Source organism: Sabethes cyaneus, chromosome 3 (genome assembly GCF_943734655.1).
Source record: "Sabethes cyaneus chromosome 3, idSabCyanKW18_F2, whole genome shotgun sequence".
NCBI classification, from domain to species: domain Eukaryota; kingdom Metazoa; phylum Arthropoda; class Insecta; order Diptera; family Culicidae; genus Sabethes; species Sabethes cyaneus.
Genome location: NC_071355.1, coordinates 165,964,275 through 165,981,327, shown reverse-complemented (window position 1 = coordinate 165,981,327; position 17,053 = coordinate 165,964,275). Strand labels below are relative to the sequence as shown.

Here is a 17,053-nt window from a genome sequence, read left to right as displayed (position 1 = left end):
TGCGAACAGATTTGTGGGAACTTGAACAGCTTCCCCAGGAAACTCATCAAACTGATTAAATCTACGATAGATGGTACATAGTGCTGTGTTCGGATTTCGGATGGATCATCAAGTTCATTCGAATCACACAGAGGGCTTCGTCAAGGCGATGGTCTTTCATACCTGCTGTTCAACACAGCGCTACAAGGTGTTATGAACCGAGCGGATATCAACACGCGGGGCACGATATTCATCAAATCAAGTCAATTCATCTGCTTTGCTGATGACATGGATATTATCGGCAGAACATCTGTGGCGGTGACTGAACAGTACACCAGACTAAAGCACGAAGCAAAAAGATTGGGTTAAAGATAAATACGTCTAAAACAAAGTACATGCTGGCCAGCGGAACCGAGGCCGAACGACACCGCTTGGGCAGTAGTATATTGATCGACGGCGATGAGTTTGAGGTAATCGACAAATGTGTCTACCCTGGCTCACTGATAATGGCGGACAATGATACCAGCCGTGAGATTCGGAGGCGTATTATTAGCGGAATTCTTGCTTACTATGGGCTTCACAAGCAATTGCGGTCGAGCAGACTCAGTCCCCGTACAAAGTGCAACCTACACAAGACGCTTATTAAACCGGTTGTTCTCTACGGGCATGAAATATGGACAATGCTCGAGGAGGACCTCGCAGTTTTCGAACGACGAGAGCTAAGAACGATCTTTGGCGGCGTACAAGAGAACGGAGTATGGAGGCTGAGGATGAACCATGAACTCGCACAGCTCTATGGCTAAAGCTGGACGGATACGATGGACAGGACATGTTGCAAGAACGCCGGACAACTATCCTGCAAAGATGGGGTTTGCTTCAAATCCGGTATGAACAAAACGACCACGAGCGCAGCGAGCAAGATCGTTAGACAAGGCGGAGAGTACTTGGTGTCCGGGGAATTGGAGAGCGATAGCCCTCAACCGAGTTGGAGAAACATGGAGAAACTATGTTCAACAGGCTTTGTCTTAGGACGGCAAGTTAGGTGGTTAGTAAGTAAAGTTTTGGACAAAAAAATCGCTTTTCTAAAGTTCAAAATTGGCAGACCAGCATCTTTCTTTTTGAAATCTACGAAATACCAAAATCGCTTTAGATTCACGCACAGAGATTGTAAAAAACTGCCATTATAAAAAAAATATTTCGAATGTTTAGCGACACATTGTACTTTTATTCAAAACTAGCCGACCCGGCAAACTTTGTACTGCCACAAATTAAAGGGTTATATACAGTTAGAATTTTCGAAAAATCGATTTTTTGTTTATTTCATGATCGTAGTGTACATATATTTAAGTATGCACACAGAAAATTTCATGCCAATCCGGCAAATATTAACGAAGTTATACGCATATTTGTAACGACGTGTCAGAGTGATTGAAGAAGGAATGCGAAACTTTGAACGCGTGTTTCTCAAAACCGTGTTTTCAAAGTCGGTGAGCAGGATTCCTCGAAAACGGCTGAACCGAATTACTTCAAATTTTGACACAAGTATTCTAAGAATACATTCTACAGATTAATCGAAGGTTTTTACTCACCGATTAATATTTCTTATTTTATGGACAATTTAAGAGCAAAATTTATGCCAAAACTCGATTTTTGATGTTTAACCATTCGCCATTTCGTCAAAAATGAATATATTGCTAAATCTGTTAGTTATAAAGCACGAGGCAGTGAGAATAGATGTTCAACGCGTAGTAAATGACTGAAGCATAGTAAGTCGAAACGTCCGCTGAAAACATTTTAGTTCTTATTTCTCACCGAAAAAGTCAACAAGAGTAATATATAAACCATGCATTTCTGTTTTGTTAAATTTTACATAAGAAAAAAACAGACAGGGACGAACAGGGAGGGGGTGGGGGTTGAGTCAATTTCCACGGAGGGGTTGAAAATTGGTATTTTTCTGTCCAAGTGGTATCTGGATTACCCCAAAATAGGTACCATTTCACGGAAAACCTTTTTGCAGGCGGAAAGTACCAAGTTCGCGGGGGTGATTCCCTCTTTACTCGCGGTCGTTCGTTCGGACAACTGAAGGAAAGTAATAGAGGTCAGTAGACCTAGGAAAACAAAAAAAAACAGACAGAGATGATTTCTGCAGGGGGACTGTCCCCCGCAGTGGCCGGCGCTTCCAACGGCGAGTTCAACAAAGCTACTAGTGCTTTTTGGGCATGTAAAAGAATGTTCGGAAAAAAATGGGGTCTAAGGCAAAAAATGATCTCAGACGAACCAAAAATCTTTTCAGTGGTGATCTAAAAGGCCACCTAAGTATCCTAAAGGAATTTGAAATTAATCCTCTTATTTTTCAAGCTGAAGATCTAATGGAAAAAAAATCGATTTTGGCCATTTATTTAGCATCCATGAACCAGCTCGTAGTGAATGGGAACGAGGGGCCCCTATGTCAGAGATGGCTCAATAACTTTTTACACTGATGGTTCGAAATTGGCAGACCGAGTGGAGGCTGGCATTACTGGTCCTGGACTGAATAGGTCAGTGGCAATGGGCAAATGGCCAACGGTCTTTCAAGCCGAAATATATGCTATTCTAGAATGTACTTCGATCTGCTTGAAGAGAAAATATAGGTATGCAAATATTTGTATTTTCTCAGACAGTCAAGAAGCTCTGAGAGCTCTAAAATCTGTTGCTTGCACTTCCAAATTAGTCTGGGACTGTGTAAAACTGGTTCAACAGCTATCTACACACAACAGGGTAAACCTCTTTTGGGTTCCCGGGCACTGTGGTATAGAAGGTAATGAAAGAGCAGACAAGTTAGCCAGATCTGGATCTGCAATGGAATTTATAGGTCCCGAATATTTCTGTGGGATATCCAATAGTACGTGCAAGATGGAACTGAAAAAATGGGAAGAGAATCAGGTCATATTGAACTGGAATAATACTCTATCAGCCCGTCATGCAAAACGGTTTATTAAGCCAAATGCCTCAATCACGCAAAAGCTATTGAATCTTTCAAAAAAAGATCAGAGTACTTTTAGCGGAGTGGTTACTGGTCATTGACCAAGCAAATATCATCTGAAGGTAATAGGAAAGCTTAATGATGATAGATGTCGTTTCTGCAATCTAGAGTGTGAAAGTGCTCATCCAGGGATGCCACATATAATTCTGTGTTTTTGTTGGAAAAATCTGACAATCTGTACGGCGAGGAAAAATATCTGTGCAAAAATCTGTCCAATGCAAAACAATGAGAGTGAAAGAGATAGAGAGTCATTTTGCTGAATATTTCCGTCTCTTTCAGTCTCATGTACAAGCTCAAAAATCTGTTTAATCTGTGTAATTTGACGAAAATCTGTAATCTATGCATACAGATTCTGTACCGGCGATTTCTTTCAAATATCTGTTAAACACAGAATAATCTGTGCATGTGGCAACCCTGCTCATCATATACTGTGCGAATGCACGGCATTATTCAATAAAAGGCGCAAATTTCTTGATAAAGGACTGTTGGAGCCTTCGGAAATATGGGCTAGTTCTCCTCAGAAAGTAGTACAATCTATTCTCAACATATTACCGTGTTGGGATGATGCCTTCAATTAAATTCAATTACTAAACAACATAGTAGCTGTTCATAAGTAAAGGCATACAGCAAAAGAGGACACACCACAATAGATCAAAGAACTGGTCGCAGTGGTCCAAGGTTCCCAACACGGAAAAAACGGCGAGTTGCCGGCAACACTCGCAGCCTGCGGCCGTTTAGCCACGAATAATCTAGTGTTACTGTTTGGTAGTATTGTTATTGACTAATATTTGATGGATGAGTCTAAAATTTCTCGAGTTCGCTTAGTTCTCGACTCATACAAAAAATTGTGTTTCATTTATATGGGAGCGTTCATTTTTATAGGTATTGATTAAAATTGCTAAATATGCATTGTTTGCTGACAGTTTGCATTGAAGTAATATACTAATCAGCGTTCAAACTTGGAAGCGTGAAGTAATGTGACTTGCAGTAGAAATATAAAAAATAAAATAGAAATAAAATATGGAACATGGAACGTACATGGCCAACCATCTACCTGCGTTTCGTTGGGCATTTTACCGACATTGCTTTACCTATCAGCATCTCACTAGGTAGCTTTTAGTACCTAGTGCTCAAGCATAGTTTGAGAAAATTATATTGATGTTAATCGCTCAGTTCTAATATGCACACGTGCAAATGAATGCTGTTTTTAATTATCGTTGTCATTTTGATTATTGGTCAGTGCAATTTAAAATTCGCAAGTAAAACATGAGTTCCACTCTGAACAATGTGCTTGTCGTAGGTAGCGGTGGCCGTGAGCATGCGATTTGTTGGAAGCTGGTTCAAAGTGTAAAAGTAGCTAATGTATATGCCCTTCCTGGTAGCCCAGGTATCGCTCAGCTGGACAAAATTACTGTGATCACCGGTATAGGCGTGAAGGATTCCGACGTAAGTAGACTTTTGAGAGTAAATGGTTTGTAACAACGAAACAAGCGGAGCCACCTAGGGAGCCACTTATTTTGCGCGTTACTCGAAAGGGTAAAATATATTAGAAAAATATGTACCAACTTTCATAACTCTTTCATAAAACATTAGTCAATAACAAGACCACCAGAAACTATCAATAGTAACATTAGATGATTCAGGGCGAGACGGACACAGACCGCGAGTGTTTCCGGCGACATGCCGTCGGAAGCACCGGCCACTGCGGGGGCAGCCCCCCGTAGAGATCACTTATATCTAGGTTTATTTATTTTCCTAGATCTACTGACCTTCAGTTGGGTCATCCCTGCGAAATGGTATTTTCTACGAAAAGAGCTTCCGTGAAATGGTACATTCCGCGTAAGGTTTTTCGCAAAATGGTGTTCTGCGCAGCTCTATATATTTCGCGTTATGGTCAACCGAGAATTGGTGTTCCGCAAAATTGTATTCGGCGAAATGGTTTGTAATGATGGCGAATATTTAAATGCTATCCGCTTTATTTTATCAGGCTAAGCAATGGGGAATTGTTTTCTATTTTATTGTGAGGAAAATTTGTATCAGAAACTTGCAAAACTCGAGATGGTGGTAAAGGTCATCCGAGAATCAGGATGTATGTACAACACAGTTTAATTTGTGGTGATACGAAGTTTGTCGGGTCAGCTAGTACTATATAAGAATGTTAAGACGGTCAATCAAACATTGGCGTCACTACGGATCGCTGTATTGTATTGACCATTACTTTCGAAAGAAATGGATCTAAACTTATATAATTGGTCAAGCCCGTTGCCAAAAAAAAAACTTAATATTAACACAATGAATACAAATGAATACAATGATTAAAAGAAATGCAGTTGTCCCCTTAAATATAAACTAAGCCTATTTTTAATGGTAGTTGGTGGCATAGTAATTTCCACTACATGCTGTAGCTCATTGAAAGCTCTCATAAAACGGAGCGTTGGTTCATGAATAGAATAATTCCTATTTCTATGAGGCGGGTTGAAAACACGTCTGTTACGGAGCACGACCTGACTTTGATTAAAGTGCAACCGTGCGGCAAGTGTTTGACTATCGGTTCGTCCAGATAAAATGTTTACGAAGAACACTATATCAGCTATTCTATGTCTGCAGTGAATCGTGTCCATGTTGACTAGAGAACAGAGATCTTGAGACAGAGAACTTACTGCTTGATGTTCAAAAAATACTATATTTACAAACAAAGTTTGATTTCGAATTTGGCATGATTCGATTTTGGCATGCCTCCATTTTTGGCAACAAAAGTATTCGTTTTTGGCAACACAAGATATTTCACTTCCAAAAAATCAGAGGGGTTGTGTACAAGACACGACCGCATATATAGGTGACGCAGGACTACGTAAGTATCTTTATAATGATAGTAGCATGTATTCATGCTTGTAATCATTCGATTCTTCATGTATACATGCTATATGCAACATATATACATGCTACATGCGTTGCATGTAACGTTTATCAAAGTAGTAACATTGCATACGTTCAATTCTCAAAAGATTGTGCATTTGAAAACAGTTTAACAAAATCAAGAACACAAACTATTGCTTTCCTGCTACCTTACTAAAATTAAAGATTGTTTCTATTACCCATGGTTCCCACGTTGAAGAGATTTTACCAATTCAATCCTATTTTATCAACAGCACATCTTTTCACTGCACTTCTAATGAAACGACAACCATGCGTATTCACAGAGTCGTATTATAACCGAACACTACAGCTGTAGCACATTTTTCCAACACAGATATCAAATTCGCCGAGGTTTAATCGTCTCGCAGTAAAGAATTTGCGTTCTGTTGGAACAACGAACCTGTGTCATCTTTTCTGGCACACTTCCCTAACACAGACATCAAATTGGACTAGGTTTAATCGCGTTCGTAAGAAATCTGTTGGCACGAGGGGGCTTTGTCACTCTTTCTGGCGTATTTCCCAAGCAAGGACATCAAAATGGTCTAGGTTTAACCGCGGTGTTAAGAAATCTTGTTCAAATGAGGAAACTTGCTCACTTGTTTTGGCTTACTTCCCAAGCACAGATATCAAATTGGTATGGGTTTAGATCATCACAAAGAATTTTCCAACCAATCACGAAGCGAGAATTCTGGTAAAACATAAGTTCATTATTTTCAATTTTTCAATAGTTCAACATCAAGAATCCATACTTTTCATCATTTGGGTCAATTCTTAGAAGATTTTCCGATCGATTGGTGTAAGAATATTGAAAATCGATCGGAAAACCGCTGAGCTATTAGCGCTCAAAACCTTTCATTTTTCGTGACGCTCGCATTTTTCGATTTTTTGGAATGACACCCTATCTCAAAACTTGCCGTAAGACGTAGTCCTACGTCAAAAATGCTTAAATATCAATCAGTTTCCGCATACATGCTTTAAATGACGAAAAAATTATGCCCTGAATATGTTAATGAAAAAAAGTTATGTGGTTTCGAACAATATTTTTATTGCCGTAGGTCTTACCGCAGGGTGGCAATAACTTATTTGCACCAGACGGATAGCTCTTGTCGGACTTTTTAAACATAAAATGGTTGCAATCGTTGATTAATAATATTTAGTCATTTTCTAAAGCATTTACATTAATTTTTTTCATATCGAAAAAGGGTTTCGATTTTGGCACGGTTTAAATTTTGGCAACATAGGCGACACGCATTTATTGCCAAATTCGAAATCCTACTGTAAAATGAATTTGGTTTTCATTATTGTAAGAAAAAAAAAAAAGAAAAAAAACATTTTTTCTACGCGAATTTTGAGGACCTTCATGGAAATAACAATAATTTCAAAATCAAATATTATGCATTTTTCTGTATTAGACCTGATGTATAACACTCATTCACTCAAGTTTAATGAACCGAAAACAAAATTGGTCTCAACCTGCAGTAGTCTCCCCCATGGTGAATAGAGCTCACCATGGTCTCCCCTACATGTTTAAGAAAACCGAGCTTTCCGGCTAAGAACAACAAAAACCGCTATCGCTAAACTTTTAGCACTAAAAGATAATGATTTGACGAATAAGAAAAGTATATTTGCAGATTTTATGGCTTTTCCTTAAAGTCTACCGCCGTGAACAAAATTGTGACTAACTTTTTACAGGTAATATTGTTTCCGGAGTACTTGAAATAAATTCCAGTCAACTCACAAAAAAGAGGGCTTTAAGGGGTACAAATTTAAGCATGCACAAAGCACAATAAAGGTACATATATTTGACACTTCCCGTTAAATGTCAGATACCTGATAGAGTTCTGTTATGATTTCAATATGCTTTGCTTGGATTCACATACTGATATGTGTACCCATTCACATACACAGTCATACAGATTTGCAAGCCACATTATCGAATTCAACATTACTTGCGAGGAAAAGATACCGGCCGGAAGACCACATCTTTGGAAAAAGTGTATAGCAAACATCAAAATCACACAAGAATGTGCTTGATTTTGACAATGTTATACACATACATGAGCTAGATAAAAATTAATGTTTATTATTATGACGTGAAAAATGAATAATTTCGTCCTTTATATATCCTTTAATTATCCTTTTTTATTTAGACGATCTTTTATGTCTACCGAACAGCTGACTTTATCACTGAAAATATTACTCTTGAACAATTGGTTATTATCATCGAATATGTATGTATTTCTTGAATGTAACCCTTCTCCATAACTACAGAGCCAGTTAAGTGTTCATACAAAGCCTATACTGCCGGTGGACGTATATTTTTCCCATGTAACATCTTAAGAATTTATTTCCTACAGAAATGATTTACTACATTTTTTATTTTCTTTTATATTTTTATTAAAACTTGATTTTAAAAAAATCGTAAAAATGTGATGTAAGTTGGTATAGAAATCAGACGCATGTTTGTATTGTATTAGTTGTTTATGAAATTTATGAAAAATGAGGTTTTTATGTTTATGAAATTTATAAAACTCGTTTCTTTTGGTCGGAACATTATAAATTAGTATCAAGGGAATCTACAAGAAGTCTACAAATTCGAAATTTGACATAAAATAAGATACTGCAAAATAATTTTCAGTACACACTTTTCAACGTGGCAGAGAAATTTAAGACATAAGATAATATATTTGTACAGTTTTGTGAGGTGGGACTGCGAAATTTCAAGTTATCAACAAAAATGTTAATTGGTTGTATAAGACATAAGACATAAGACAGTTATGCTATCACTGGCAGTATAACGAAAGCATAGTTTAAAGAGCGCATCGCGCTATTCCACTCATATCAGTTTAATCACCCAAGTAGTGCGCACACGCTTAGGGAATTGAGCCCTGTTTTTTTGTTAACCTCTGTCATTGAAGTCTATTGGCAGATTAAAACTCAGTGTAATTCAAACCTGTTTTTGATTTGACTGTGAAACATGAGTGCTGCGCTGAAAAATGTGCTTGTCGTAGGCAGTGGCGGCCGTGAGCATGCAATTTGCTGGAAGCTAATTCAGAGTGTCAAAGTGGCTAATGTATATGCCCTTCCCGGTAGTCCAGGTATCGCACAGCTGGAAAAAGTTACAGTGGTCACCGATGTAAGCGTGAAGGATTTCGATGTGAGTATTTTTGGGAGTGTGCTCTCTATAAAAACCGGTCGTCGTGCATTTGTAATTGGCACAATAAGCCGTAGATAGATGGACCGATAAACAAGAAAATATAATTTATCGAAGAATTATTTGGTGTTATTTTCATGCCAGAAGAAGAAATATTGTATTAGTTTTTATATAAGATTTATATAAAATGTTCTTGTATCTGGCATTCATTATAAAACATTTAAACATTGCACGATGGAACGAAGCAATCAATATTAGGGTATTTTGCCTATCATTGAACGATTCCAATGATTGGACAGCGTCCAATAAAACGCTAATTCTAGAATACATATACGTTTTTGCCTATTTGTAATAATTTGTTTAGAAAATATCGTTAAAACTCAAAACTTAGGGACTTGGCTGTGCGATCATTGGCAAATTACCCTACACGTTTTTTTCATAGCGCGATAATGAGTAATTTCAAATGCATCGGAAAATTTTAAAACAAAATGTTTTTTTTACACCATTCGGATGATCATAGATTCATTATGAGTATGACATTATGATGGAGTAACATTTATTTCATTTCGAATGTGTACGAACATATTTGCAGTCTTCAAAAAAGTTGTAGAACACAATAGAATTAGCACCTTTGTAGAATACAGCTACTCTTTATCTCTCATCATTGTCGAAATATTATGATTTGTAAAAGAAGAGGACTTTAAGATCAGGTTACATTACCAACTTTACATACGATTATTTAAATGATTTCAAACGATTTATAAAGTTTATCGCTAGGGTACATATCTGAGCAGTTACGAAATATTTTAACAAAAATTCATGTGCGTTGGTTGTCCAAAGAAATTTCATTCCTTCCTTGTTTATAGTTTAACTTTGTATTCTAATTTACTCTACATTTAATACTAGGCCATAGTGTCATGGTGCAAGGAGCACTCAATACACCTGGTTGCTGTCGGCCCGGAGGATCCACTCGCTAATGGTTTGGCCGATAAGCTATTAGCCGCTAACATAAAATGTTTCGGACCCACACAGAAGGGCGCCCGTATCGAGTCGGACAAAAAGTGGTCCAAGGACTTTATGCACCGACATGGAATTCCAACTGCAAGGTATTCATCGTTTAATGAAGCAGCGGACGCTAAAGCGTTTATTCGAAGGTAAGCAATACTAATCACAATAGATCTAAATGCTGGTCGTAGTGGTCTCGTCTCCTATAAACAAGCAGTACTAAACGCTTTCTAACGGTTTAAGATTCAATTTGTAATCTCTGGAAACATAATATTTACAGCGCATCTTATGATGCATTGGTAGTGAAAGCAAGTGGTCTTGCGGCAGGAAAAGGTGTCATAGTGGCCGAAAATCAGGACCAAGCATGTGCCGCCGTGGATGAAATTCTGAGCGACAGGAAATTTGGTTCCGCAGGTGATGTCGTCGTGGTAGAGGAAAAGCTGTCCGGCGAAGAGGTGTCTGTACTGGCGTTTGTCGATTCTAAGACAGTGCGTGTTATGCTTCCAGCACAAGATCATAAGCGGCTATGTAACGATGATCGCGGGCCGAACACTGGAGGAATGGGTGCCTACTGTCCTTGTCCGATCATCAAACCTCATGATCTGGAGATTGTCAGAAGAGAAGTGTTGCAGCGAGCCGTCGATGGAATGCGCAAGGAAGGCATCAAATACAATGGTCAGTAACTAACTATACGATAGTATGAAGATAATCTACAATCATAGTTTCATAGTGTATTCTACTTGATAAGGTATCTGTCGAGTCGATAGAGCTAAGGTCAGAAGGAGTAGGTCAACTATTGCATCTAGTGGCGTAAACAAGCGTCACTGTTGCTAATAAACATTGACACTGCACTCTCCCTTTTCTTTCCACTTCAAAACTGATAAGCTTTCACAAATATTTTGCTATACATATACGATGTGTTTTATAGGAATATTGTATGCTGGTATGATGCTTACCCCTAATGGACCAAAAACATTGGAATTTAACTGCCGTTTTGGTGATCCAGAAACACAAGTGATCCTTCCTTTATTGGAAAGCGATCTATTTGATTTGATGGAGGCTACTTGTGATGATCGACTAGATAGCACTCTACTTAGCTTCCGTGATGGTGTTAGTGCTGTGGGAGTTGTAATGGCTAGTAAAGGCTATCCTGAAACGTCGACCAAGGGATGTGTTATAAAAGGTATATTGTTGTTTTTCATTGCTGTTATTGGGCTAGTCACTAACGGGGTTGTTTACAGGTCTTGATTCGATTGCGGATAGAAGAGATCATCTTGTTTTTCATAGCGGAGTAGGAAGAAATGCTGACGGTGATTTCGTTACGAATGGAGGGCGTGTATTGATCAACGTAGTTCTACAGACAAGCCTGCGAACAGCGGCAGCATTAGCTACGGCCGCATGTTCCGATGTGAATTTCGATGGCTCACAATACCGGAATGACATTGCTCAGAAGGCATTTAAACAGTAATGTGAACTTTTTTTCTTTTATATAAAAAATCATATCTAAATTTCATTGTTCCACTTCGTGTTCGGTGACACGCAATGCCAGTTAAATGTTCAAATAAACAGTCTCAATTTTCCATTCCTTATACGCACTAGTTACATGCTTTAGATATTCATTTTGTAGATGATCATCACATGATTGTTCGATGAGGTTGGTTTCACTGTTTTCTTTGCTCAACAGTTTGAGTCTATCATACAAAGCAAGCGGAGTCGACATAGATGCTGGTGATGCGCTGGTTCAACGAATCAAACCGTTGGCTAGAGGAACTAATCGTCCTGGAGTTATAGGAGGTCTAGGTGGATTCGGTGGATTGTTTCGATTGAACGAGGTTAGTAATACCTTAATGATAACCCAACTGTGGGATCATACCCTAAACTGATTCTCATGTAAACGAAATAGTTATTTAGATTGAACATCGAATTCGTAAGCGAAACATCAAAATTATTATATAAAATGGGCCGAAGGGTTCTAGAATGTCATGAAATTTTCTTCACGGGTACAACAAAAGGACTTACGAACGAAAACAATGTTTTAAAAATTATTTAAACAAAGTTGAGAGCTTTGGTCATTTATCCTTTATTACAAAGAAGCAATGCGCTTCTTTGACAATTCTTTGAAGTTTTCCACCACAGTGAAAAATTTTGTGTAAGGTTTTGTTTTTCTCCAAATATTCTTCCAAAAATGTACCTACTTACATTTAAAATAAATGTATATTTGCTTTACGATGCTTGGTTATTGAGATACCGAAGTTTTCGACGCAGCAGAATGTTCAGAAAAATCGATTCTTTTTAAAAGGCCTATCATCAGACCCTTTTTATTCTTCAGCTTGAAAAGCGTTGATTTCGAATTATTTGCTGTGGAGGCTTTTGGTACAGATCTATTCTTTTCCCCACCTTTAATAGAAATGCCATCTTACTTTGAAAGAAGTGGGAAAATCAAGATTTAAGAGCTCTGTCTATTCAAAAAGCTAAGTACCTAGTTGATAGAAGCTTCTTTAACTCATCGACAGACAAATCGAGAAGAGTCGTTTGGTCCAATGTGCCCTCCTACTAAATGCAGTGATAGCACTGTCTATTAGTTGACTAGGATTCTTCCATGCTCTGAAGCTCAATGTCAAAAATTATATGTCTGAAATTCAATTAACTAGTTTCATCGGAAAGATATAAATTTTCTCAGTTTTCGGAACGCAGCATAGGGTAAGGCTTGCCTATAACTTCTTACCTGAACCCGATTATTAAATTGTCGATCTTTACGTTCAATATATTGACATCGTTAGAAAAAAGATATTTAAGTAGGTACTCACTCCATTATTGAAATCCAGGCTGCTCCAGATCATGTGGTGAGCGTCGGCATCAAAGTCCATTAGAAATAATTTGTTGACTGGCTGCTCTTGTACTGGCACGAGCGCAACAACCTCGAATGATGGAATCTCGTCATGGTTACCTCCTGTCATCTGGAGAATGAATGAAGGAAAAGACATGTTACAGGGACAAATTCATAAAAGGTTACAATAGTTGCTAAGGAGAAAAAACATAAAAAATGCTTGCTTACCATTTTCACGTTTCGTTTCGTGCCGGTGCTTTGCCTTTGTATGTTTTGTCCGATTTTCGTTATATGATATCGAAAAGACGAAATGGGTAGCAAATTTTCATTGTTCCTCATCGGATTTATGGAGCGAAATAATTCATAAAGTCCCCACCGTTGGTTAGCTTCTTCTTGTTTTATTTCCGAATAATTTCTATTTGCCTACTTATTGTGACCAATTACCGACGAACAATCGGGAGAAGATATAAGGCTTAGCACGAGTAATACTTGAACAAAGTCGTGTGGGTCAGTTGTTTTCCAGCTCAAAACCACACAGCATCGTACCTTCTAGCTTGGTTACTCAACTTCCAAGTTGGAGCAAGAGTTTAGGCACGTAGGTTGGTCAGAGCTATGTGAAGCGCTTCTTTTCAGTTGTCATCAACATTTCCTAGCCATATTGTCTGCACATAAAGTGTAATAAATAAAATAATCAAATCATATATTTCCAGGTGACTTACGAAAACAGCTGTGGACAACGCGTTCCCTACCAGGATCCTGTCCTAGTCCAGGGGACGGATGGAGTCGGTACCAAACTTAAGATTGCCGAAGCAATGAACATGTGGGATACGATTGGTATAGATCTGGTGGCCATGTGTGCGAATGATGTTCTCTGTGAAGGCGCTGAACCGTTGGCCTTTCTAGACTACATTGCTTGTGGGAAACTGGACGTACCGATCGCTGCACAGATAGTTAAAGGCATTTCCGAGGGCTGTAGAGATTCCAACTGTGCCCTCCTAGGAGGAGAAACAGCTGAAATGCCATCCATGTATGAATGTGGTAAATACGACATTGCTGGATATTGTGTTGGTGTTGTAGAACACGAAGCCATGTTGCCGCGCATCACGGCTATACGGGAAGGCGATTTAGTTATCGGGTTGCCGTCTAGTGGGATCCATAGTAATGGGTTTAGCCTGGTTAATAAAATTTTGAAGACTTGTGGATTCGATCTTGAAGACGTGGCTTCATTTAGCGAGAATGGATTTTCATTCGGTCGCGAATTGCTGACACCCACGCAACTTTATGTGAAACCAGTATTGCCGGTGCTACGAAAAGGCAAAGTGAAAGCTCTAGCTCATATAACGGGAGGTGGTTTAATAGAGAACATTCCCAGAGTTCTGCCTAGTGACCTGGCGGTACAGATTGATGCGAACAGCTTCACAATTTTACCAGTATTCGGATGGCTAGCAGCAAACGGTAACGTTTCTGACTTGGAGATGCTGAGGACATTTAATTGTGGTATAGGAATGATACTGGTGGTACCTGCCGAAGATAAAACGTGGGAGTCGTTGAAGTCTTTTGATGGTTCCGTAATTGGTCATGTTATACGTCGAAAATCGGCATCATCCGATCAAGTGATTGTGAACAACTTTAGTAATGCTATTACTACAGCGTCGGAACCGTATAGGTCAAAAAGTCAGAGAACTTCCATTTCATACAAAGACAGTGGTGTAGATATCAATGCCGGTGATGATCTGGTCTCAAAAATTAAACCGATGGCCAAAGCAACGGTTAGAAATGGATGTATTCGGGGCTTGGGTAGCTTTGGTGGTCTTTTCCGATTGAGAGATGCGAGCCAATTCAAGGACCCTATCTTAGTTATGGGTACGGATGGAGTCGGAACAAAACTTAAAATAGCGCAACAGAGCAACCTACACGAATCGATTGGTATTGATCTCGTAGCAATGTGTGTCAATGATATTCTCTGCAATGGTGCCGATCCTGTGAGTTTTCTAGATTACTACGCGTGTGGTCGCCTGGATGTAGACGTTGCGGAAAAGGTGATTTCAGGGATTGCAGACGGATGCTTGCAAAGCGGCAGCGCTTTAGTTGGTGGAGAAACAGCTGAAATGCCTGGGATGTATGAAGAAGGAAAATATGATCTGGCCGGTTTCGCATTGGGTATTGTTGAGCGAGAAAAAATGCTCCCCCAGATAAACACCATTGAAGAAGATGACATAGTAATAGGGATCCCGTCGTCAGGGGTCCACAGCAATGGATTCAGTTTGGTGCACAAAATTTTAGAACACGCTGATATTACATACCAAGATATTGCACCTTTCAGTGCAACAGATAAAACTTTTGGAGAAGAGTTACTTGTGCCGACAAAGATCTATGTCAAAGAATTATTACCGCTGCTTAAACATAACGTTGTAAAAGCGCTGGCTCACATTACTGGCGGTGGTCTTTCAGAAAACATACCAAGGATTCTGCCACAAAATTTCGCAGTAGAAATCGATGCCAAAAACTTTCATATTCTACCAATTTTTGGTTGGCTTTCAAAAATAGGAAATGTTACTGAACGAGAAATGCTTCGCACATTCAACTGCGGTCTCGGCATGATTTTGATCATATCCAGCCGGAACGCACCGTTTGTGCTAGAGAAATTACAAGGAACCCAAGCCACGATCGTTGGTCGCGTTGTGCCATATAATCCGAAGCAAGATAAGGTGCAAGTTTTGAATTTCCCAGAGTCTCTTCGACTATCACAAATCACATGTTGCCAACCTAAAAAACGTATTGCTGTATTGATTTCTGGATCCGGCAGCAATCTGCAAGCATTAATTGATGCTACTAGAAGCACCGCATTCGGAGTGCGTGGAGAGATTGTCTATGTCATTTCCAACAAAAGTGGTGTTTTCGGTTTAGAGCGAGCAGCAAAAGCCGGTATAGCATCCACGGTGATTCTCCACAGAAAGTACCCTACCAGAGAGTTATTTGATGCCGCCGTGTCCGAGGAATTGGAAAAACAACGCATAGATTTGGTATGTCTAGCTGGTTTTATGAGAATTTTATCGGAAGGATTTGTAAAAAAATGGAAAGGTCGACTAATTAATATTCACCCAGCATTGTTGCCGAAACACAAAGGAATCCATGCGCAGCGACAGGCTTTGGAAGCAGGTGACTCCGAATCTGGATGCACGGTGCATTATGTGGATGAAGGAGTAGATACCGGAGCAATTATTCTGCAGGAGAGGGTACCGGTTGTACCCGGAGACACTGAAGAGACTTTAACGGATAGAATTCACCGGGCAGAACATACAGCATTCCCAATAGCATTGCGATTAGTTGCTAACGGGTTGGTCAATTTAGGCAATGATGGAAAGGTTAAGTGGTTGTAATTTCTACCGACTAAAATGCATTTTCATGACATACTAATTGTTGTACAAAACAAGTGCAATAAGAGTACGAAATATCTAAGAACTAAGAATTGTCACCAAAAGACCTTCAAAAGACTGCTACCTACCAAGAATGTTTTACCGTTTTACTTTATAACGGGCAACTAACTTTTTTTTAATAAATACAGTAAAAAAAATTAAGTTTTAATTTCCCTACAAAAAAAACATATTCGATAAAACTCCAAGTGAGAAGCTTGCAGACTTTCTTCAATTTTTTACAAACAACCAGAGATATCACACTTTTTGTGCTTCGATTTCACTTATTTGATTGTACCGCGAGTCAAGCATAATTTAAAAAAATATGTATGGGACACTTACAGAGTCAATTATAATCTACCATATAGCTCTATTGATAGCTATTTTTGAATCTACTTAATCCATTTCACCAGAAAACCATATTCAAGCATATTAGCCAGAACTAACTTCATTCAAGGTTCAAATAGACGTCATAGATTTTTGAGCTTTCGAAAGAAATTATATACAAAACAAAAATTCTGTTCATGAACAGTTCTCACCTCATTCTTCCCGTCTATCATATTTAGGAACTTATCCGCTTTCAGAGTGATGACAACAGAGCCGGAATTGGCTCCTCCGCAGCAACTCCGATCCCAACGTCCTCGTGGTACCAGGCGGAATACGAGCAACCTTAGCGGAAATCGGGTAACCAACCCATGTGGAAATTAAGGTCATATACTAACCGGGAAGGAGGCGTA

The 17,053-nt window shown here is 38.9% G+C and overlaps 1 protein-coding gene across 1 annotated transcript; it reads left to right on the top strand.

Moving 5' to 3' along the window:
- Positions 1-8,784: 8,784 nt before the first annotated feature.
- On the top strand, positions 8,785-16,460 carry LOC128739175 (trifunctional purine biosynthetic protein adenosine-3). Its single transcript, XM_053834604.1, has 7 exons — positions 8,785-9,074; positions 9,978-10,225; positions 10,357-10,751; positions 11,005-11,259; positions 11,318-11,540; positions 11,761-11,908; positions 13,614-16,460. The coding sequence occupies exons 1-7, from the start codon at positions 8,895-8,897 to the stop codon at positions 16,281-16,283; spliced, it is 4,119 nt and encodes a 1,372-aa protein (XP_053690579.1). The 5' UTR covers positions 8,785-8,894; the 3' UTR covers positions 16,284-16,460.
- Positions 16,461-17,053: the final 593 nt, after the last annotated feature.